Below are 23,435 nucleotides of genomic sequence, written 5' to 3'. Positions count from 1 at the left end.
AGAGGAAGGAAAAAAGGAGGGAAGGAAGAAAGGAAAAGAGAAAAGAAAGGAGAAAAGAAGGGGTGGAGAGAGGGAAGAAATGAGAAAGATGCGGATCAGTGGGGAAACAGTGGGATAGTCTGGGCACAGTCTAAGGTAAGAAAAAGGCCTGGCTGGGCACGGTGGCTCATGCCTGTAATCCCAGCACTTTGGGAGGCCGAGGTAGGCGGATCACAAGGTCAGGAGTTCGAGACCAGCCTGACCAACATGGTGAAACCCCGTCTCTACTAAAAATACAAACAATTAGCCAGGCGTGGTGGCATGTGCCTGTAATCTCAGCTACTCAGGAGGCTGAAGCAGGAGAACCACTTGAACCTGGGAGGTGGGGGTTGCAGTGAGCCGAGATTGTGCCACTGCACTCCAGCCTGTTCAACAGAGTGAGAATCTGTCTCAAAAAAAAAAAAAAAAAAAAGACCTTATTAGTGTGCTTGAGTTGGGGGTTCTGGGAGAGTGGAGACAAGCAAGCGTCACCAAGGGGCAGAGAGAAGAGGGTCAGAGTTGCTGAATGAGAGGAGAGGATGATATCAAGTTTTACAGCCTCACAGATATACTTAGAGTCATTTTGTAGAAAGCATCCCTTTTAATTCTTCAGAGCCTTGAGAAGCCAGCAATATTAGCACAGGCTTCAAGTCTGCATAGAACTGGGTGTGTTCTGACCTCTGCCCCTTACTAGCTGTGCAACAACAGAGACATGAGCTCTGAGCCTCGATTTGCACACTCATCAATGGGATGAAAACATGGGCATTCCAGGATCCTCTTGCAGAGTAAATTAAGAAAGGACCATGTGGGAAGAACTAGAAAGAGAGTTTGCCATGAAATAGGCACACAAAAAAATGTAGATCTTATCAAGGTCTTATTTTGCTTTCAATTTCCGATTGCAATGCTTTTATTTAATCAAAAAAATCACCAGGACAATGCCAAAAAGGGCTGTATTCTGTCCTTCAGATAACCTCTGTTATACAATATATGCCATTACCGCATTGTGTAAACTAACCAACACACACCTTACCCCTATTTAAGGAGATGGCCCACACCCCTATTTAAGGGCCCCACAACATCACCTTACTGGATACTGAACATATGTGCACTGCTGTGTGGATTCCCACAGCAGAAGAGCAGAAATGCCCTCGGTAACCTCCCTGGCCATGAGGAGACGGTTGTTTCAATGCATCATGCCTCATTTGCACGGGGAAAACCATGCACTTGTATAAAGGATACCAGCAACTCTCCATGTGATATGGGATGTGGCTTACATACATTAAATGGAAACAAAGAAGCAAAGTTTAACAGATTGAATGGCATGCTGAAGTCTGTGGAGAAAAGGGGGACAGGGGGAATATGAGTGTTTGTGTGTGCGTGTGTGTGTGTAAGGCTTACGGATGCATAAAATCCCTCTGGGAGAATTAACCAACATCTGGTAAGATTCGTTGTTTCCAAGGAAAGGAACTGAGTGGCTGAGACTGGGATTAAAAGGAGGCTTTTCTCTGGTATATCTTTCAGTATCTTTTGAATACGGGGCCATGTGTTACCAAACACATTTAAGTTACAGAGCTGGAACCCAAAGCCTCACTCCTGACCTCAGAAAAAGCCTGAGTCCATTTTCTGATTCCACATTGCTCCTCTGTGGGGCGCTGCTGAGGGACAAATGTTAATCCGGGAGATTGAGAGTAATAAAGACCCAAATGTCCACCGAGACTCATTATTAAACCAGCTCTAGTTGACAATTACCTGCTTGTTAATTTTAGCTTCTTCTTTTACACTCAGGGGAAGAAAGGTGACGTGGGACCACCTGGAATCCCTGGATTGCTGGGGCCACAGGTAACTAACTACCTCTTACATTCTTTTCCATAGCAATGCTGCTTTTCTCTTATTAAACAAATGACCAGGCAGCAGCACTCAGGTGGGCAGCCAGAATCCTGCTGGCCACCTCATCAAACTATTAAAAAGAACGGCCAGTGGATCACATGTCCTCCCTCCCTCCTCCCCCGCTGTCCGGTGTGGGAGCTGAATGACCATTGTTGGCTATCGTGAAGGAATTGCCATCTTGGAGGAGGCAGACAGGGGTGACAAAAGTGATGAGCAGTTCTAAGAGAAAGGGAAGTGCTGAGAGGTGAGGGGGGAACCCCAGGATGAGGTGGTGGGGAAATCAGCCACGAGGAGGCTTGTCTCCCCTTGGCAGACAAGGCACTGCCAGCCAGGCAGGGGCGAGAGAAGGGAGGACCTTCCCTGGGTCACAGCTCTGCAGGGACCTGGTGTACCACAGCACAGCCCTGGGCAGGAATCGGGCAGCATGTGGTGCCGTCGGAGCACAGGGCACGGAGCAGCAGGGATAGGAAGATGAACCCAGTGACAGTTGTAACGGGAGCTTACAGCCCCCTTCAGCCACAGACAGCAGAAAACCAAAAGGGCGGCCACTGTCATAGGAGCTAAGAGGCCTGGTTTGGGTCTCAGTCTGTCCTCCAAAACACTGGGACATTGGCCAAGTCCTTCCCCTGCTCAGGCCTCAGTTTCCCCATCTGTAAAATGATGGGGTTAGGGCCCCAGTCACAGAGGCCTCTGTTCCTAGGCAGGTGCTATCCTAGCTCCCTGGATTCTCTGCCTCCTCCTCCTTCCTCCAGCTTCTCTCGGTCTCTTAGGACTCAGTTCTGGTGTGGCTTCCTCTGTCCTCATACTTGGCCCAACTCCCACGGGCCATACTTGGTCCTGCTCCCACAGGTCCAGCTGTGCCATCCTAGTGCTGGCCTTGTGGATCCTGACAACCACCCATCTAGATAGGTACCCTCAGGGTCCTTGTCCCCATGTCATAGATGAGGGGTGAGGCACCAGGTGCAGAGGGCTTCACTCAGGGCCACCCTCCGCTAGGCAGACACCTGGCTTCAAATCCAAAACCCTTCCTCCCTACGTGACCGAAGCCCAACAATCTTAGTCTTCCTTATTTGCAAATGCAGTATCACCATGCATCCCCTACAGGGTACCACAGTGTGAACAAAACAAGGCAAGCCCCTGAAGCTCTCTCTATGCCTGGCCTTTGCAGTGTAAAGAATTCCCTTCATCCTTTCTTTGACCCCCCACCCACTGAAGCTTCACTCCTGTCCCCCAGTCTGGGCCTCCCCTGGCATCAGTAAGTTCATGCTGAAGCAGGACCAGCAAGCAGAAGGCACAGGGGGAATGGCAGAGACCCAGGCTCAGCTCTCACCACAAAAAAGGAGGGCACATCCGAAGGTTGAGAAAGAGCAGTGACTGTGAGAGGTGATAACGAGGTCCCGAGGCATAGTGCACACGGGGTAGACAGACACGGCTGTCCCTCTTCTCCTGGCCTCTTTGGCACCAAGCAGGTAAGCACGAGTCACTGCTGGACTCTTCCGCTAGGTCCTCCCAGAGCTGTGGTAAAGCAGCTGGCTTCAGCACCACCCGGGACTGGACAGCCCCGCCGCCCCCACACCAGACCCCCTGAGGTGGCGGTCACACTGTCCGTCCGTCCGCGTTGGCAGGGAGGCAGCCATCCGGAAGACACTGCTCACTGCAGTTCAGAAGCCAGTTTTTCCTGCTGGCTGACATGAAAGCATTCTAGTGAAAGATGGCACCTTGGATGCAATCTGAGACTTCATTTCTGCACCCTTCATTCGGGTCAGGATGCAGCAGGGAATAGGAATATATGGTCCATCATAATTCACCATGTTCTAAAGATTTCACATTCACTGTGGCATTTTGCTATTAATAATGAAAAACAGAGTGGGTTTTGCCTTATGTTTTATTACCTTGCTTCATAGTGAGTCAATCTTGTATATTTTAAAATTCACCATCAGTGCGGCTCTATCAAATTATTTTAAGCTATAATTTTTCCCCTTACAACTCTTTGTTTGTTATCTGGGAAAAGAGATTTCATTCTTTCAGTTTTAACTTTGAAGTCATTTTCATTCAGTAAATCTTTACTGAATGCCAGACATTGAGCTGTGTGCTGTAGATATAAATATTACCAGGCTTTTCATGGCAGGGAGTTGCACCTTGTAGTTGTGCACCCTAATGTGTTCAGGGATCTCAGTAGTTAAGAACCAGGCAATATAGCATTTGCAGTATGCACCACCTGGTGGCCTGGATGGGGCCACTGCCTGATGGAATCAAAGCTGTGTTCAGGTCAGCCACTTTTATGCTAAGGGGCCAGGTTTCTTTCTTTTGAAGTTTAATTTTATTTTACTTTAAGTTCTGGGATACATGTGCAGAACATGCAGGTTTGTTACATAGGCATGCATGTGCCATGTTGATTTGTTGTACCTATCAACCCGTCATCTAGGTTTTAAGTCCCACATGCATTAGGTATTTGTCCTAATGCTCTCCCTCCCCTTTCCCCCTACCCACTGACAGGCCCCGGTGTGTGATGTTCCCCTCCCTGTGTCCACATGTTCTCATTGTTCAACTCCCACTGATGAGTGAGAACATGTGGTGTTTGGTTTTCTGTTCCTGTGTTAGTTTGCTGAGAATGACGGTTTCCAGATTCATCCATGTCCGCACAAAGGACATGAACTCATCTTTTTTATGGCTGCATAGTATTCCATGGTGTATATGTGCCACATTTTCTTTATCCAGTCTATCATTGATGGGCATTTGGGTTGGTTCCAAGTCTTGGCTATTGTGAACAGTGCTGCAATAAACATACGTGTGCATGTGTCTTTATAGAATGATTTATAATTCTTTGAGCATATACCCAGCAATGGGATTGCTGGGTCAAATGGCATTTCTTGTTCTAGATCTTCGAGGAATCGCCACACTGTCTTCTACAATGGTTGAACTAATTTACACTCCCACCAACAGTGTAAAAGCATTCCTGTTTCTCCATAGCAAGAGCCTGGGTTTCAATGCATCTCAGTCATTTCCTCTGATTCACTCTTCCTGACATATCCATGTGTCTACCTTGCCTGGGCCTTGCCTCTGTTTTTTCCTGCTTACCATCATGCATTTGCTTGTTCACTCATGGATTTATTCATTCAATAGGTTTTTATTAAGTTCACACTGGGTACCAAATTCAGCTCTGGGGATGTAAAATCTAAGGAACTGCAGTCTATGCCATGAGGTTTCATACATCAATGGGCCAGAAAGAGACACAGATAGAGATGGTGTTTTCATCTGAACCCTAAATCTTGTATTTATTCAGGCAAGTCGAGGCCCACAGATCAGGAGATGACTGTCGTTGGAGATAGTTTGCTCCTCACGGTTTCAGTGGATGGGAGCGTCCGATTCCTGCAGGGCTGTCGGGCAGCAACAGAGGCAGTTTGGAGGCAGAACAAGTGAAAGGCAAACTTGGGCAGGAGCTTCTACTGGGCAAGGGTGAGGCAGGCTCAGTTGCTGAGCAGGCTTAGGATTGGACAGTTTGAATAATTTCTGCAGGCTCCAAGCTGTACAGGTGGTTTCTCACGGTCTAGTACCTGGTCTAGGGGTGATTTAGGGCAGAGAATTAGTGTCCTGTCCCAGACCACAGGAGCCTGATTGAAGAAGGTAGACTAGGGATGGGCTAGTTTGCATATCAGAGTCCTACTCTCAAGTAAGTCCAATGCGATCTCTAGGAATTAGCTAAACCTGGAAGGGGAAGGCCCTCCCTGCATCCACAAAGCCTCAAGATGTCAAAGCATCATCAAACAAAAGCACAGGATTAATCTGGAAGGAGAATCCACTGAGCTGAACTTTGGAGAGGAAGTCAGGGCTCTGTGGAGGCCCAGAGCAGGATCTTGACACTGACCTGGAAAACCGAGGTTGATCCCACGGCAGCCTATCCCTGAAAGAGCAGCGGGCAGAAGTAAAGGGAAACATGTGTGTTTGGTTTCTGCTGTTGCCAAGCATTCCCTTTAGCTTTCATACATAATCGTGTCTATTCTTTATAACTGCCTGTGAGCAAAATTTGCTTACCCTCATTTCAAATCTAGAGAAACCAAGCTCAGAGAGTTTAATTAGCTTGGCATTATGGGAAGAGCCAGCACTGCCATCTCGGAGCGTGCACAGCCCCGGGGTGGCTGGGATCCTATAAGATGCTTTTCATGCCTTTCTTTCAAAATGAAATATTCCACCTGCTAGAAAATTTTACAATTAATCTACATATCCATGATGTCCTATGTGGTGACTCCTGTATCCTGGCAGCCTTTTAGGAAGATTGGAAATCTGGTGTCTGGGCTGGCCAAGTGTTTATGCACAGGCAGTGCGGCTTGGTGCTGTGCTCAGGACGAAGTTCCTTGAATTGGTGGAAATGCAGGCAGGGGAGGCCTTGACCTGAGAAGAGGCTGGTTGGGCTGTGGGCCTGGGCCTCTGTGCAGAAAGCCCTTGAAGTGGAGGTCACAGGGTTAGTGCCACAGGGATCTACCATGTCAGAGGAGGATAGTTTCCCCCCAAAATAGACATGTCCAAGTCACGAAGAAATTTGATTGTCATGCTAATTTATGCAAGTAATTTTCATGCATCTTCAAATTCCATCTAACTTTATAAATCCAATTGGAACTAGGTGGTTATTAGGAATCATTATTATTTATTAATGATAATTAGGTTAATTGGTCATTCATGCATCATCGTTGTAACTACTAATCATATTAAATAGTCACTGTAGTATTAGAGGGATCAAGTGTTGTTTCATTAATAATTGAACTGATTGGTTAATTAATGAGTGGTTAATTACTTGTTTTCATTACTAATAATGAAAACAGTCATATTTTGTTGTTAACATTTATGTCTATTGACTAATTTGTTACTCATTGATAATTAGATGATTTGGTTGTTTATTTTGTTAACAATTAAATGAGAAGAAAGGAAAGTAACATTTGTGAAGTCCTCCGTGTTCTGGGTTAGTTCACACTTCGTTAATCCACACAGAGTGATTTGAGGAAGGGACCTCCAACCATTTTGTGGCAGCTGGAAGGAAGGTTCTGAGAGGTGAAGTCCATTGTCCAAGTCCATTGATGTAGTATGAGGTCACCTGGGATTTGACCCAGGCCATCCTCAACCAAAGTCCTAGATTTTTCTTATGTAAATTTCTACCTATCTGTTCCCTGGCCCACAGGGGAAGAGTGACTTGCCTGCAGCACCTGCGGGCGTTCCTGACAGTGTCATTTCTTGCGTTTTATTCTCGGCCTTCCCGTAGTCCCATTCTTTCTTGAAAGACTGGAAACTCTGATATCCTCATCTATAAAAGGACAATAATATGTAGAATCTTTGACTTTCCAGAAGTTTGTTTGGTGGGAGGAAGTGGAGGAGAGGAAAGGAAAGGGACTTTCTAGCCCTAGAAAACCCAAATGCCATTCAAGTATATGCAGAAAAAGATAACGAATGAGTTCAGTGTTGCTCTCCTATGATTTTGCAATTAGTCTTCTGGTTTCATTGGGAAACTTACCAGGGAGGTAATTCAAATGGCTGTTCTGTTTGAGGTGTTTGTTCAACTTGATTTCCAGGAGAAAAAAGGACATAAAATGAGGGTACTGATTAATCAGAAGGCCAAAGAAGATTGGTCTCAACAGTAGTTATCGAGCCTCACGGTAAGGTCCCCCAAGGCCATGCAAGATGCTGAAGTGCCATTATGTCATCCAAGAAAGCTGAGATGATGTTGAGCCTCTGTTACAGAGTGTTCTCTTATCTGGAAAATGCAAGAGCTTTCTGGGATCCCTCAGCCAACAGAAACACGGGTAGACCAGTACTCTGTTTACATTCACTGTTACCCCTGGAAATCTCTCTCTTTCTCTCTCTCTTTCTCTTTCTCAGGCCTTGCAGACTTTTTAACTAAACACAACAAATAGATGAAAACTGAATCCATCATCCCCCACAGCAGCCCCACACACCTGCCCATTCCCCTGCAGAATCGTTCCACTTAAAGGCCTTCCCCTTTTGAGTATCTTAGGTTGTGTCCCAGTCCCAATCCAGCTGGTCACTACGTCACCACTGAGGTCTGGCTCAGATCTGCCCCTGGTCTGTCCACATCCCTCCCCGCATCACCTTCCTCCAGTGCCGGCGCTGGCTGCCTTCTGCCTGCTCTCATGTTTGACTGTCTCGTGGTCTCTCATTTTGCAAGATTTCCTCCTACCATTGACTACTAAGGACACTAGAAATGTGTCCTTAATTTTTATGATTTTTGAGATGGAGTTTTGCTCCTGTTGCCCAGGCTGCAGTGCAATGGTGTGATCTTGGATCACCGCAACCTCCGCCTCCCAAGTTCAAGCGATTCTCCTGCCTCAGTCTCCCGAGTAGCTGGGATTACAGGCCTGACTGATTTCCTATTTTTAGTAGAGATGGGGTTTCTCCATGTTGGCCAGGCTGGTCTCGAAATCCTGACCTCAGGTGATCGGCCCTCCTCAGCCTCCCAAAGTGCTGGGATTATAGGTGTGAGCCACGCCCAGCCTAGAAGTGTGTCTTTCTAAGCATAAGTCTTTTTGTGTCACTCTTTGACGCCGCCTCTATTATTTTTGTGCTCCCTGGAAGACAAAGCTTTGTCTTTCTTGCCCCAGGTGTGCGTCTCTTCCTCCCCCCCTCCCATCTAGCCATGGATCAGCTGCTCCATCCTCCTGTGGCTTCTTTCCTCTCCTATTCCACTCCCCTCTGTTCAGGCCCTACTTAGCCCTTCCACACCAAGCTCACCCCACTTTTCGAGATGCTCCTGATTTCTCCACCATGCCTTCCTCTGAGCTCCGTGGCCTTCAAGCACCTCTTTTGTCTGTCTGTTTTCATTCTGTTCAACAGGTATCTCATGAATTCTGCTATATGCCGGAAGCCATGGGTTTTATACAAAACAATTCTGCAAAGAAAGTATTTTTGTACCTACTGTATATTTTTAGAAACCAAATCCCTTGCCGTAAGTCACACTGCTGCTCAAAATATAACCCTGCCTTCGATCCCGAGCCCTCAGATGCTTTTCCTGGGACCCCAGAGGCCTGTGTTTTATGTGTCTTACTAGGCTGTAATTTTCTGGAGTGGAGGGCTGAGTTGTCTTAAGACCTCAGAGAGAACCCAGTGGTACATAGTAGGCGCTGGCTGGGGGAAGGAGCCCTGCCCACCGCCATACTGGGTCTCCAGGGATAACTTCTTCCAGGTGCTCCAGGATAATGCAGGTCCTTGGCTTTAAGGATCAAAGCTGTGCCTGCCCACTGCCCTCTCCCTTTAAAGGCATCACCCACACCCTGTCACCTGTTGATACCCTCTTCCATCCAAAGTGTGAATCTTCCCAGATCCTGAGTGCAGGGACCTGCACATGGGCAGGGAGACAGATGCTGTCCAGGGGCCTTGTGGTAATATGGACAAAGTCCTTGTAGGATGCGAGGCATATAGTCAGCGCTTTAGGAAATTAAGTTTTCTCCCTTCTTTTTGGGGGAGTGCCAAAGTAGAAATAGCTATCCCAGCCGTGGGTGGAAAGGCCCTCGTGTCCAGGCCCTCCCAGGATGCTCTTGCCCACCCGCCCCTCCCTCGCCAGCCCTCCCCATGGCTGGCTTGAGGCTGTGTCAGAAACAAAGTGAGTTACGCCAGAGCTGAAGTCCCAGCAGCAGGACCTGTGGTAATCAGGACAAGGCTGAATGTAACCCCCAAGGCGAGGTGGCTGCTCTCTTTAGAGTTTCTGCCCCCACCGTGTGCCTTTCTGTGGCCATCCGAAGGCAGAGCACGAGCAAGAGACCAGGGTCCGGGGCAGGCTGGCTGCAGCTGCAGCCCGAGGGCTGTTCCCTCCTGCCACCGCACCCAGCGTTTCCCACTTGGACTTGTGAGCAGGTCCCCTGTAAATTGGAAAAGAGGCTGGAAGCAAATCACCTCACTCTTTTTGTGATCCCTCCTGGAAGAGGTTTCCAGACTTTCAGACAGTTACTTCCAGCTACTTCCATCTTCTATCTCTCTGTAAATGGCTACCGCAGTTGCTAGGTTTAATGACTGGGTAGGCTTTCGCTCTCATTCCTAAGTGTACAGCATCAAACAAGCAGGCAGTGACTCAACCTCTACTGTGTGCATAGCATGGAACCAGGAGCTGTGATCTTGCCAGGAAGATAGACTTTGAGATCTTCAAACCCATATTTAAAGCCCTAAGTTCTAGTCTCCCTTAACATGCAGAGAGTCTTTTAGGAGATCACATTGTGTTAAAGGGTGGAAAGGGGCTGTCACAGCAGGGTGAGACCCGTGTCCTTGAGTGGGAACTGTGTAGACAGTTTGCGAGTCTGGGGTACTGGGCTCGGGAGGAGCGAAGGGATCAGGGTGCTGTATCCACGTATGAGCTTTCTCTAATATCAGTTCATTTTCCTCTTCTGTAAATTTAATGAAAAAGCCCAGCTTCCCATGGCCAGTGGAGGGCTGGAATGAGCCGGTGTATGAAGCACAGGTGGAGTCCACGCTGAATGGAGGTGGCTGAGCCCCTTGTCCTGCCTTTCTGGGTTTTTCCTCTCTCCTGGGTTGTGTTTCTTCCTGGGATGTTACGCTCACAGGTTCATTAGCAGTGCTAGTGGTGGTGATGGTGGAATACGGAGCTGGCCTAGACGAGTTATGCCCAAACCTGGCAGCTCACCAGAATTACCTGGTGTCTCAAAAGTCACTGACCCTTGGGGCCTGTCCCTGACCTGCCGCCTCTGAACCTAAACAAGGGTTGTGTGCCTGCATTTGGGACAGGCCCTCAGGTGTGTCTTCAGCAGCCAGAGATGAGGCTGTGTGACCTGAAGTGGGCCTCAGTGGGCCTCTCTGGGCCTCAGTTTTCTTCATTGTCAGACAAGGAGGTTTAACTTCCACTAGGATACCAGTAAAGAGCCATCACCTGTAACATGCTGTGAGACTCCAAAACTAGCAAGCAGCAGTAGGCCACGGGTGTTTGCAAGTGGCAAAGGAGGAAGGCAAGCAGGGCCAGAGCGAGGGGCTGGTCAGGGGGCCAGCTTCCTGGGCTCACCATTTTGAAAACGCATAGAACACTCCAGAGGCCATCGGCATCCTTAGACATGTAAGGAGGGATGAGAACTGAATTCTCATTCAAACTGCTAACAAAGAGACTCCTGTACGGTTGGGAAGGGCCCTCGGATATGCTCTGTGGGCTTGGGGTGCTGTGAGGCCTTCAAAGACCATGTTGAGGTACAATTAGATCACCTGTGACCCTCATAAGCCTAGCACTTTGGGAGGCTGAGGCAGAGGATTGCTTGAGCCCAGGAGCTCAAGATCAGCCTGTGCAATATAGCAAGACCCTGTTTCTACAAAAAAATCATAAAATTAAACAGGCATGGTAGCACATGCCTGTAGACTCAGCTACTCAGGAGGCTGAGGCAGGAGGATCACTTGAGCCCAGGAATTAGAGGCTGCAGCGAGCTATGATTACACTACTGCACTCCAGCCTGGGCAACAGAGCAAGACCCTATCTCAAAAAAAAAAAAAAAAAAAAAAAAAAAAGATTGCCTGGAATGTGCCTCTGGAGTGTGTGGGAGCTGTGTCACTGCAGGGCTCTTGCTTCGCTGAGAGAGGTGAGGGGGGCCAAACTGGAGCAGCCTGTGGAGGTAGTAAGGCTCAGCCGACAAAACAGCGAGGCTGGGAGGCTTCTTTAAGGCCTTCCAGCAGCGCTTGCCCATTAAGGAGGACCCAGGTTGGAACCTGCCCAGGGCACCCTGCAGCCCTGCTTGGCCCCTCTGTCGCTCCAGCTGTGAACAGATGTCTCTCATGAGGGAAGATGCTACCCCTAAGACTTGCCAGGACGGAGCGAGCTGTCGAGAAAACTAGGTCCAGGTGCCCCCAAATCCTGTTCAGTAAATGGTCCCGGTCTATGACTTTTTTTTTTGGACTCACGGGTGCCCCCAGAGGAAGAAAGGGGAACAGTTCACCGTTGCGGCCACTTCTGCCATTTTTTGGTATTTCTCGCCCTCTAGTGGCCATGTAGTGTTGTTCTTTCTGAATGCAAAGCTAGTCTCGGCGTCTGGCTCAATTCAGACTTCCTCAAGCATTTACTGAGCGCCTGCTGGATGCTACACCCTGGGATAATCCCTGTGTGAGGTGCAGAGGGAACAAGAATGTCCTGCCCTCGAGGGCCTGTGGGTCAGATCGGCACAGTTAAGTTGGTCTTGAGCATGGAGCAGGGAGAGTTTAATTCCACTGGGGAATTGGAGACCATCTCAGAAAGGTGGAGATGGCTCAGAAGGGAGGTGTGGGAGGAAGGGAGGGGGTGTCCAGAGAGAAACCTGAGCTAGAAAAGTCATCTGCACCTTCTGGAAGCTGTGTGGAGCCGTGGTCTGTGGTGCTGGAGCTGAGGGAGGAGGGCGTGGTGAACTCGCTCGGAAGAGCGCTATCCTTTAGAAAATCAGAGCCACTGAAGGTGGGTCAGCTGTGGGGTCACTGGCTGTTCTAAAATGGGCAGTCCCTGCATGAGGACTGTCAGGAACCTGCTATATGCAGAACGCCACATCCACTCTCCCTCCCAGCCCTGGTGTTTTGTGATTCCAGCTGGCCCCTGCTTATAACCCCACATCCACTCTTCCTCCCTCTGGTCTCCCCAGACTGCAGGCTGCTTTCCTGGGCACACATGTGACCATACATGTCTTCTTGTGCTTCTTCAGTTATACCAAGACCTTCGTGGCAAAGTCGCTCCTCCTCATTCTGACAGCCCGTGGGCTCTGAGGTCTTGGCTCAGCCTCCATCTGCCCTGTGCAGGCCCGCACTGTCTTCATATGGAACCGTTGGCTGTCATTCAAAACGCAGCACCTTCAACAGCAGCCAGCTTTTATGAATGCAGCCCACCTGCCTTGTCTTCCTGACCTGTTGTTTATTTCTTCAGGCTTTCTTCAGTACTCAGATGCCTTCTCTGCCCGCTTGCCTTCATCCCTCCGGGTGCATAGTGTCACTCCCGGGTGCAAGAACCATCTGGTGTCCCAGGCCCCCCAGACCTGGATTTGTGCTCATAGGTTTAGTTGAGCCATTCATCTTTTTTTTTTTTTTTTAATACAGGGTATTGCTCTGCACCCAGGCCAAAGTGCAACGGCACAATCACATCTCACTGCAGCCTCAAACTCCCAGTCTCAAACAGTCCTCTTGCCACAGCCTCCTGAGTAGCTGAGACTATAGGCGAGAGCCCCTACGACCAGTTAATTTTTATTTTTTATTTCTAGAGAGATTGGGTCTTGCTATTTTACCCAGTGTAGTCTCAAACTCCTGGCCTCCAGTGATCCTCCTGCCTCAGCCTTCCAAAGTGCTGGGATTACATTTGTGAGCCACCATGCCCAGCCCTTTTCTACCATAATTATTTGTCTACATGTTTCTCCCCTCCCTAACCCTCCCCCTCAACCAAGATAGGAGCTTGGAAACAGGTCTTACGTTTTTGTTTGCTGACAGTACCTGCTTCTGTTCCTGACCCTTGAAGATGCCCCAAAGTTTAAGTGCAGGCGGTGAATGACTTAAATAGCACGTGAATCTACATCTGTCAAGTGGCTGTGAGGACTGATCTCCAGAAGCATGGAGGAACCTTTAGAAGTACAGATGCGAGACACACTCACCCCAGACCTACAGAACCAGAAGGCCTGGGCGTGAGATCCCTTTACACACCCCTGGCAATCCTGACCCTGATGCCAGCTCTGCTGTATGACTCGCGATTGAGAAGCAGTCTTCTGGAAGACCTTGACGCATGGGTCAGACTGCGTGTGTGTGTGTCTGCACATATGCACACACATATGCACACACATGCACACACATATGTATTTACATTAAATGTCCAAACATTTTAAATATATAGCAGAATAGATAATATTACAGGCGATGGTATACCGATCACCCAAATAGGAAATGTTCGTGTTTTGCAAATTTTGGTTCAAATCTTTTCCTTTTGCTTTTGTTTATTTCTGTTTGAAAAATCAGGCATTATAAACAAAGTTAAAATCTCACCTCATCCTCCTGACCCCTTCCCTTTGCCTCGTTCAAATGCCCACTATCCCTAGGAGGCTCGCCTGGGCTCATCTGTAACCCACCCAATGCTCTTTCTCTACAGGGCCCTCCAGGACCATCTGGTGTCCCAGGCCTCCCCGGACCGGGAGGTTCTCCGGTAAGACTGGCTTTGATTTTTCTACAAGGGCACTTAGATGGTGGTTTCCTGGCCTGTAGGACCTGGGAACATCTTTGGAAATGGCCTCTTTGTCTTTTATCCACCCAAGTCCAGTGCAAAAACATACACAGGAGCACCCCGATATGTAGAACCCCCAGCCTCTGGACTCTGAGACCTTCGGAACCCTTGGGTTAGAGTATCACCGGAGCTAATGTGGCCCTTTGGCGGCTGCCTCCAGAGTCCGGTGTGCAGAAGGCACGTTAGGCCGGGGTTGCCCATTTGGGTGTCTTTTCGTAGTTTATGATTTGGCTTTGAGGCAAAACAGAGGACCCAGGCAAGCATTTGCTAACATTTCCCTTCCCATCTTGCGCGGCTGCTGAAAAAGTGTCCTGAAAGTGGGCGTGGGGGAGTGGGGAGAATCCACGCCCACCCACTGAGTGGGGCAGGGCCTGCCATCGGCAGAGGGAGGCAGCCCCATCTGTCCCGGCAGGGGGCAGTGGATAGGAAGGCCGCCCTGACCGCAGGCCACACACGCCGTGGATGTGTCAACTTCAGAGGTACAACAACTCCGCATTTCACAGCGGACGACCAGGACAGTAGAGGCCCCGGGGTGCCCTCTTCAGGCCCAGAGGCCTGGGCCCATGCCAGGAACGAGGTTGAGTCAATGATCTGATCTCTGAACAGGCCAGGCTAACATGTCCACGTGGTCCCCTTTCAGGGTTTGCCTGGAGAGATCGGCTTCCCGGGAAAGCCTGGGCCTCCGGGGCCCGCGGTGAGTGTCCGGAAACATCTTCCTGCTCCCCTCCTGCCTCTCCCCATTGCTCTGAGGGGAGCGCTGAGCCCTTGCAGCTGGCCCAGGGCCACTTTCCTAGAGCTGAGGACTCCTTGGCCAGCAAGGCCTGCAGCCCTGGAGCTCAGCCTGGGTCTTCCTTCTGTGGCGGCTCACTCTTGCTAGTGCCCTGGCAGCTGAGAAGGCTTCCTGTGTGCCCTGGCCAGCGTGCAGATTAGGACCACTGTCCTCAGGGCACTGCCCTTTCTCTTTTCACCAAAAGACACATTCAAGGGTCCTTTGCTACTGAAGGCATGACCACTTGTCCTTGAGGAATTCCCAGAGGGCCAGAAGCAATGGGTGGGGAGCCGTGTGCCAGCCCTTCCCATTACAATCCTGATCATGTTTTCTCCCTTGCAAACTGAGAGACCCTGGTGCTCTCAGGGGGCAGGTGGAGCTTAGAAAACATTAATGTCTCCCCAGATAGGAGAGGCACAGTTCAAGTTGGCCTGTAGCTTTTCAGGGCAGGATGATGGATGACGTGGGCTGAGACCTGGCTAGATGCATGATCTACCCTCAGGGAGGCCCCTGGGCCGCCTTAAAGGGATTTCCTTACGACTAGTTCTCCCCCATTGAGCCCGGATGGGGAAGGTCCCCGCTGGGAGGATCCCGATGCTGGAGGAGGGGCGAGGCGGAGGTGAAGTGGATCAGGCGGCACATGGGGCAGTTCCCACTTCTCCATGGAGCACAGATCCATGGGTGAATGTGGATCAAGGCGCCCAGGGGCCCTGTGATTGCAGTAACACCATCATCCTCCCCAGCTCTGCTGAGCCCCAGTGCAGCATGCCAAAGGGTACTGGACATGAATTCAGTACCAGGCTGGGCACTCAGGTGGTCTGGTCGCGTGTGGGAGGAACACTGGGTGAATGCCACCATCGACGGCAAACGTTTCTAAACACACAGTCAACTGCAATGTCACCAATAAGCAGTTTCCATGAGTGACAGGATCATCTGAAAGCTCAAACATATGAGCAGTCTCATCCAATTGAAAGGGCTCATCAGAGAGTATGCAGATCAGTGTGAACATTCAGAGGAGGGGAGCGTGTTAGAGTAAGAAAGACGCTGTGAGCATTTCTCATCTGTCAAGACGTGGCTGTAGCCACAGAAGGCTTGAAGCACAGCTTCCGGCCTTCGCGTTTACTCCTGGTCAAGATCCTGCTTTCATTGACTCAGGCAGCCTTAATCCCCCCAAAAGCCCTTCCTTCTGCCTTCCTAAAGCCTTGGCTTCCAGGACACCTGCTCTGTGCAGGTGGGGCTTCATCAGTCGCCAGTCCAAGCTGGAGGCACAGGGAGAGATGAGTCAAATTGGGTGGCAGCAGGTTCGATGGGTGGAAGAATCACCAGAATTATAAAAAACATTCACTTTTGAATAGCACTAATAGCTGTGAAAGCAATAGCACAGGAGATATCCCTAATGTCAGTCATGGGGAAGGGTGTGTGTGCCTGACACATTTTTTTTTTCCTTCAACTTTTAAGTTCCAGGGTACATGTGCAGGATATGCAAGCTTGCTACATAGGTAAACATGTGCCACAGTGGTTTGCTACATAGATCAACCCATCACCTGGGTATTAAGCCCAGCATGTGTTAGCTATTCTTCCTGATGCTCTCCTTCCCCCTGCACAACCCCCCTACACCCCGACAGGTCCCGCCCCCATATGACCTGACATCATTTAAGGCACAGAGGAAAAGGAGAAGATGAAGTGTCTCTGGTGTAGTGGAAGTAGCCCAGAGGTGGAGTCAGTTAAACCTTGTGGGTCCCTATCACCAGCCCTGTGGCCTTGAGCAAGTCACTTAGCCTGCAGAGCCTTTGTCTCTTCACCTGCAAACAGCTGCAGTAACACCTGGCCTGCCACATCCTGATGGTAGTAGGAAACTCCTGGTGTTGGAAAATATAATATGGAGCTCCTCAGTGCTGGCATTAGAAATAACAGGCAGTAATGCCAATCTATGCCAACAGATTGAAGTCTTGCTTTTTTGAAGGATAAGAGGAAGGGAGGATAGCCGTGGGAAGGAAGACACAAGATGGCAAAGAGATTCTGGAGAGGAGAGAGGAGGAGCGGTGTGGACATTGTCGTCCCCAGGGCCTCTTGGAAGCTGAGGGTAGAAATGGAGCCATCAGAGCAAGATCTGGCAGGTGTCCTCCCGCGCCCCCACCCTCCATGCATGGCCAGTGTACTGAGAATCAGACATTGCCCAGAGGGTGATATTTGCTTCAGTAATAACAAAGGGAGACATGGTCAGACAGGGACAACAGTGGCTCTGGAGACAGGGCCCTGCTGATCAAAGAGCAGAGGCCCAAGCCTCCTGAATTCTGGCTGCACAAACAGCTCCTGGTTTGAAACAACTTAATGGAAGCCTTTCCTAAATATGCCTTTCCTTTTTATTTTATGTTTCCCCCTGTTGGCCCAGGGACCCTCTGGAATGGATGGGCCGAATGGACCACCAGGCCCACCAGGAACCAAGGTTGGTCACTGATGCGATTGGCACCGGTTTGGGAACCCAAAACACAGAAACTAAAGAGATTCTTGTTTGTTGGTGGATTCTAAAACAAGTCGGTTGCCTGGGTCTTCAATCGGGACTCAGTTGAAATGTTTAGATTTATGGGGTCAGATGGGGGACAGCTCCTTATTTCTTCTCAGATAACTGCAGAAGGATTTGGAAGCCCTAGGCTTTAAAATTTAGCCAGGCACAGTGGCTCACAGCTGTAATCTCAGCATTTTGGTGGGAATTAACCAGGCATGGGGGTGGACACCTATATTCCCATTCACTTGGGAGGCCAAGGTGGGAGGATTGCTTGAGTCCAGGAATTCGAGGCTGCAGTGAGCTGTGATTGTGCCATTGCTCTATAGCCTGGGCAACAGAGTGAGACGCTGTCTCAAAAAAATATTTGATCCGTTAGAAATATGTTTATTTATTTAATTTTATTTTCAAGGAGGAAAACTTCAAAATACTCTTACTAATATAATAAGAGATTTAGAGTTTCACAATGTTCTGGTAGGGCTTTTTATGGTGAATTATTAAGATAAGAGGCTAAAGTTAAATAGCATAAAACTGGGGAGCAAATGCAGGCTTAATACTTTAAATGGATTATCATACAACCATACCAGTATTTTAACAAATGAACAAATGAACTCTTCTTTCCTGGTGAACACACCCAGACTCAAGCGCCTCAACAGTCCTTGAAAGGCAACTTGGAAAGGCAGCTGTTGAATATTATGGGAAAATGTGTTGTCATTTTCAATAAGCAAACTTAGAAGGTCAACTTCTTCATGGCAAAATACAGAATAAGTATGGATTTAATTTAGTTTTCTAGGCATTCAATGTAAGTATTGTGCATTTTTTTCTCTCCCATCTTTTGGGACAAAGGATCATGGCTGACCAAGTCTTTTTTTTATTCTTAGAAATACTTATGCAACATCTTCCTTCTTCTACATCTCTCAGTAAGAGAGAGTGCCAATTCTCCTCAATTATATTTTTCTAAATCAAAATTACAGCTATTGAATATGGAACCTAGGAGGCCGAATGAGCTACTATGTTTGGTGACTGTGGTTAGGTAATCGCAGAGTTGAAGGAGTTCAGAACCACCCTAGTGCAGGTAGTTCTCTTCCTTACCAACCTGTGCCTAGTACTTTGTATGTTTAACCCAAGCATGGCCCCCATCTCCTGTTAACTTTGCTGTGTATTCCTTACAGGGACAACCAGGAGAAAGAGGAGAAGATGGTCTGCCTGGAAAACCAGGCCTTCGGGTATGGACTTTGCCTCTTTTTCCCATTACGCTTGCTATTCTAAGTGGTCTATTTGGGGTGCTGTGTGAATCTCGACTTATCATAAGCATAGCATCTGTATCAGCTGGTACTTGGCAGGAGACAAATCAGTGAATTGAAAAGGGGCAGGGTTAAAGGCTCCAACCAGGATGGCAACCTGAGGCTGGCAACAACAGAACCAAGACCACTTCTGGGACAGAAGGCGCCAGAGGAGGGAGTGGTTCCTCAGAACCAAGATATGCAGCTGGAGGAGAGAGCCCCGACCCCCGTGAGAGCCGTGGCCTTGGGAAGAAGAACATCATCAGTGTCAGGCTTATCCTGGCAGGGAGGGAGTGAGAGGAACAGATACAAGTGCTCGCTCTCTCTCTCTGAACTGTGTTCTACCTCCACTGCGGTGCTTCCTAATGCCTTGACCCTACAGAAAGCCAGAAGGCAAGGAAAGCTAGCAGATGCTTTCCTTGCAATCTGTAGAGTTCAGCCTTCTCGGGCCGGCTTCCAGTGGGTGGTAAAGTGTGAAAAATGGACCTGAGGGGGAAATGGAAGCTCCCCAGCATGTGACCTGGACAGGGCAGCCCCTGTGAGTGGAGAGCCCCCAAGTGCCCTGTGCTGATGGTCACGCTTTGCCCAGGCTCCCTCCAGGCGTGACTGCTGCCCTGCGAGGCTTTTCTGCTGGACCGTGTGTGTGTGGTGTGAGTGTGCACGGGTGCATTTGTGTGTGTGCACGCATGGAAACCTGTGGTGCTGAGGAGACAGTGGCCAGACAGGAGATTGTGGGGAGTTCTGCTCCTCTCACCCTCCACTCACAGGGCTCCCGCTCTACTGGGATATGAACTACTGAAGCCCAGTGACTGGGTCTTAGTCAACTCTGCACCTCCCATTCGCTACCCACAGGCAAGCACTGCTTAGATATGCAGTACAGGCTTGTTAGGTAGAGAATGCATGATCAAATTCAGCCCAGCCAGAGCACAGGAGTGGCCTGGACCCCACACAGTGGGGGACGCTGACCCCGTGGGAGGGCACACCTCAGGGCATCCGTTTGCTGGCCAGGGAAGGTGCTGGTGGGCACATCCTGGGCCCTTATGTTCCCTGTTGTTTCACTCTTTCATGAAGTGATCATTTTTTAAAGACCCAATTAAAACCAAGCAGAAAAACACACAGATTAAATTGCATCCATGCTGTCTCAAGCACACCCAGGTTGACTTAAACTATGGAAAGAGTATTGCCAAGAGCCACCATGAACCTCCCACTTCCTGGATTCCAGATCCTAAGAACTCAGCCCTCATGTCCCCCAAGAATGTACTAGTGTGTACCAATGAGTCCCCCCATGGCCACCGACAGGCACTGTATCCTTTGTATTTTAAGATTCAATATTGACATTCAAATATACATCTATACTGATCCACATGTCATTGAAATGTGATGACATGTAATTTGCTGTTTTTTTTTCTTTTTGTTTTGTTTTTGTTTTTTTAATGCATGTCCTGAGGTGGTTGTGTGTGTAGCAGAGTGAATCTCTTGGTCTTAAAAGTACTCAGCCACCTTTCAGTGTTTGATTGATTGGATTGAAATTCTATCATCTTCCAGAAAGGATTGAAAGCATTTATCTAGGTTTGCTGTTCTTGACTTCACGAATTTCATGGAGTCAACCATACCTTATGGTTGTGTTTTCTCAAATTTGTGAATTGGCAAATCCTTCTGGGTTTATACTGTATAAACCCCACCTTTCTATTCAGTAATGAAGCAATCCATTCCCATCAAGTTTCTCATGCAGGGTTCTGTAGATGAAGGGGATTGATTATGACAATTATTGGGCTAAAATTACAGGAACCCTCTGGGATTACTCCAGCTTTTCAATCTATGTGTTTTCTACTTCTGATAATCACTAATGGTTGAAAGATTCAGAGAAGCCTACTGCTTTATCTCATGTGTCATTTTTATTCAATTTCTAAGGCTCTGTGTTCAAAACGTTTCTCTGGAAAGTTTAAAATGGAATTTCTGCGGTCATGATGCTTTTCCAGCATACTCTCGCAGTCCTAGAGGAGCCCTGGCAGAGGGTCTTGTTACTTTATTTTGACAAAGCATCGGCTGAAGATAAAAATTCTTTTCCAAGGTGATGATGACTAAGTCATGGATGGCGAATTTGTAAGAGTCCACTTGGGGGGCAAAGCTGTCTGCAGGGTGAGCAGAGGCATCGATGTTTTGAGGTGCATTTGGAGAATTCAAGAAGATACCATTTCACCCCCATTGTGCCTTTGGATTGGTGTTCACGAGCCAAATTCAGGGGGCGCTTCAGATGGTCTTCAATTTTTTTTTTAACCAAACTCAGCCCCTTATCCTTTCTCAGCATGTAAGAAGCAACGCCCACTGCAAATGTGCTACTATTCTAGCAGATTGAAAGCGACAATTTGAGTGACGAGTATTTGCACAATTCTGGTTAGAGCAATTCTTACTAATTGTGCTTGTAAACATTGGGAATTGATGGGAACATCGGAGTGTGTCTAGAATTTTAATAAGTGCTGACTCCAGATGTGTGACACCAGCGCTACAGGATAAAATGTGTACTTGCACTAAGCAACGCTTTTAATTACTCTTTTTTTGTCTTTCTCTCTGATAAGTTGGTAGTTCTGGCCTTCAGTACCAACTGAGTCTGGCATAGCTGCACACAAAATATAGCCTGCATACTTTTGTGCATCCATGCATTCATGAGAAAACCACGTTTGCTTATTAAAATTTACACTAAAGGTTTTAGTAAATAGCATAATTAATATTAGAAATACATTGTCATTCAAGAAGCTAAGTTATTTTAAAAACACGTGGTTGGATAAAGATGATAGTCCGCACTCACCACCACCACCATGGCAAAGCTCTTTGCATCAGTGATTTGTGAGAACCTGGTAAGTGCAGCAGCCTGATTGATGCTCTTGGATCAGAGATAAAGCCCCTCTAGCCCTGTGTTCCCCACTTCACCCTGACCACACAGTGCTAATTAGGAACTGTTTTAGTCCCCCCAAGGGACTAAACCTGGGCAACATAGTGAGACCCTTCCTCTACAGAATTTTTTAAAAAATCATTTGTGCATGGTGGTATGTGCCTATAGTCCCATCTACTCAGGAGGTTGAGGTGGGATAATTTTTTGAGCCCAAGAGCTCAAGGCTGCAATGAGCTGTGACTGTACCACTGCACTCTAGCCTGGTGACAGAGTGAGACCCTGTGTTTAAAAAACTAAAACTAAAAATGGGACAGTTCTAATAGTTGTTTCTTTTGGGGAAATCAAAAGACAATATGAGAAAGTGGATTCTGCTCTGCAAAAATGCAAAACACTTTGGTCTTCAGAGCCCATGACTCTTGGGCCTCTAACCATGCCGTCTATTTGAAAATTAAGGGTTGTGGCTGGCAGGTGCTGTGAATGTGTGAAGACAACTGGGGAATGGCAGTCATCTCTTTAAAGTGAATGGAGAATAATGGGCTATCTTTTATTGCATTTTCAGGGAGAAACTGGGGAGCAGGGCCTGGCAGGCCGACCTGGAGAGAAGGTCTGTTTGTTCATGCTTTTATTCATCCATTTTATTCATCCACTCATTGTTATACGCTAGGGCTCGTACAAATCATTTAGATGCCAAGAGGAATTAATCCTGGTTTTTGGGAGCTCACTGTATGTCCAGGATAAACTGGACATTGAAGAACAATTGAACAGATGTCAAGAGTGGTGGCCTGCAGGTGTTGGGGGCATAGGAGAGGGCTTTCCAGACTTGGGGACTGTCAGAAAGGATGGTGAGAAGGGTGACATTGTTGCTGAGTCCCAAAGAAACAGGAAGGGTTAGACACCAGGAGAGGCAAAATAAGGGTTCCTGGGAAAGGAAACAGCTGAAGTAGATAAGAGCTTGGAGATGCTCCAGTGAAGAAAATTCTCTAGAATTCCCCTGTCTCCACTGCATTGCTTTCCATGTGATGTCCACTATGCCAGAACCACCAGAACATCTCCAGTTCTGGAGAGCAGGAACTGAGAGCACATGGCCTGCAGCGTGGCCCCGGGGAGAGCCTTCCTGTTGACGCCTCGTGAATATTTTGTTCTCACAGGGAGAAGCTGGCCTCCCAGGGGCTCCAGGCTTCCCAGGTGTGAGAGGAGAGAAAGGAGACCAGGTAAGTGTGGCAGCTTCCTTCCTCCCACACAGACACCTGGCCCATCTCCACAGAAAGCAGCCCCCTGTGGAGTCTCAGTCCCTCAGGAGAGTGGTAATTTTGACTGGGTGAAGAGTGTATTTCTCAGTGTTGCTGGAAGGGACAGGGAAGGGGAGAAGACTACTTGGGTCCTTGAGCTGGGACAAAGGACCATTGCTGGGAGATGTCTCTGGAAAGGGCAGAGCATTTTCAGATGAGACGGATGGGGTCGAGGGGTGGAAGGCACCATCTGTCAGGGACAAGTGGAGAATGAGGTGCTTCACGCCTAACTGACAGGTTCCCCTCTGAGTTACACTTCACTGTGGTCACTTTGCTGATGAGGCGAGGACAAGTGAGAGAGAGAGAAATATATACACGTATGTTTTTCCAAAGTCATGTTGCTGTTACCTGGAAGAGGCAGGAATTCAGCTCAGTTTGGGTTCTAATGTTTTCTAATTTTATCTTTTATTATAGGGAGAAAAAGGTGAACTGGGACTTCCAGGACTGAAAGGTGACCGAGGTGAAAAGGTGGGAGAAACTCGCTCTCATTCTGATCATCAATTATTATTGGTTGATTTTTTTCTAAAGGAAGAGATTTTCTGCAGAATATGCTATATATATATATATATATATATATATATATATATATAT

At 48.3% G+C, this 23,435-nt stretch overlaps 1 protein-coding gene across 1 annotated transcript in view; it reads left to right on the top strand.

The window, feature by feature from the left end:
- COL22A1 (collagen type XXII alpha 1 chain) overlaps positions 1-23,435 on the top strand; it is a 305,451-nt gene that overhangs the window by 157,047 nt on the left and 124,969 nt on the right. The window contains exons 25-32 of the mRNA XM_026454562.1: positions 1,804-1,857; positions 13,979-14,032; positions 14,751-14,804; positions 17,272-17,325; positions 18,555-18,608; positions 22,115-22,159; positions 22,704-22,766; positions 23,259-23,312. Of these exons, the coding sequence (XP_026310347.1) occupies positions 1,804-1,857; positions 13,979-14,032; positions 14,751-14,804; positions 17,272-17,325; positions 18,555-18,608; positions 22,115-22,159; positions 22,704-22,766; positions 23,259-23,312 (432 nt within the window). The remainder of the gene's footprint in view (positions 1-1,803; positions 1,858-13,978; positions 14,033-14,750; positions 14,805-17,271; positions 17,326-18,554; positions 18,609-22,114; positions 22,160-22,703; positions 22,767-23,258; positions 23,313-23,435) is intronic.

This window comes from Piliocolobus tephrosceles, chromosome 7 (assembly GCF_002776525.5).
Source record: "Piliocolobus tephrosceles isolate RC106 chromosome 7, ASM277652v3, whole genome shotgun sequence".
Taxonomy (NCBI): Eukaryota; Metazoa; Chordata; class Mammalia; order Primates; family Cercopithecidae; genus Piliocolobus; species Piliocolobus tephrosceles.
Note: the sequence above shows the minus strand (reverse complement) of the source record. Positions and strands in the feature narration are given on the sequence as shown.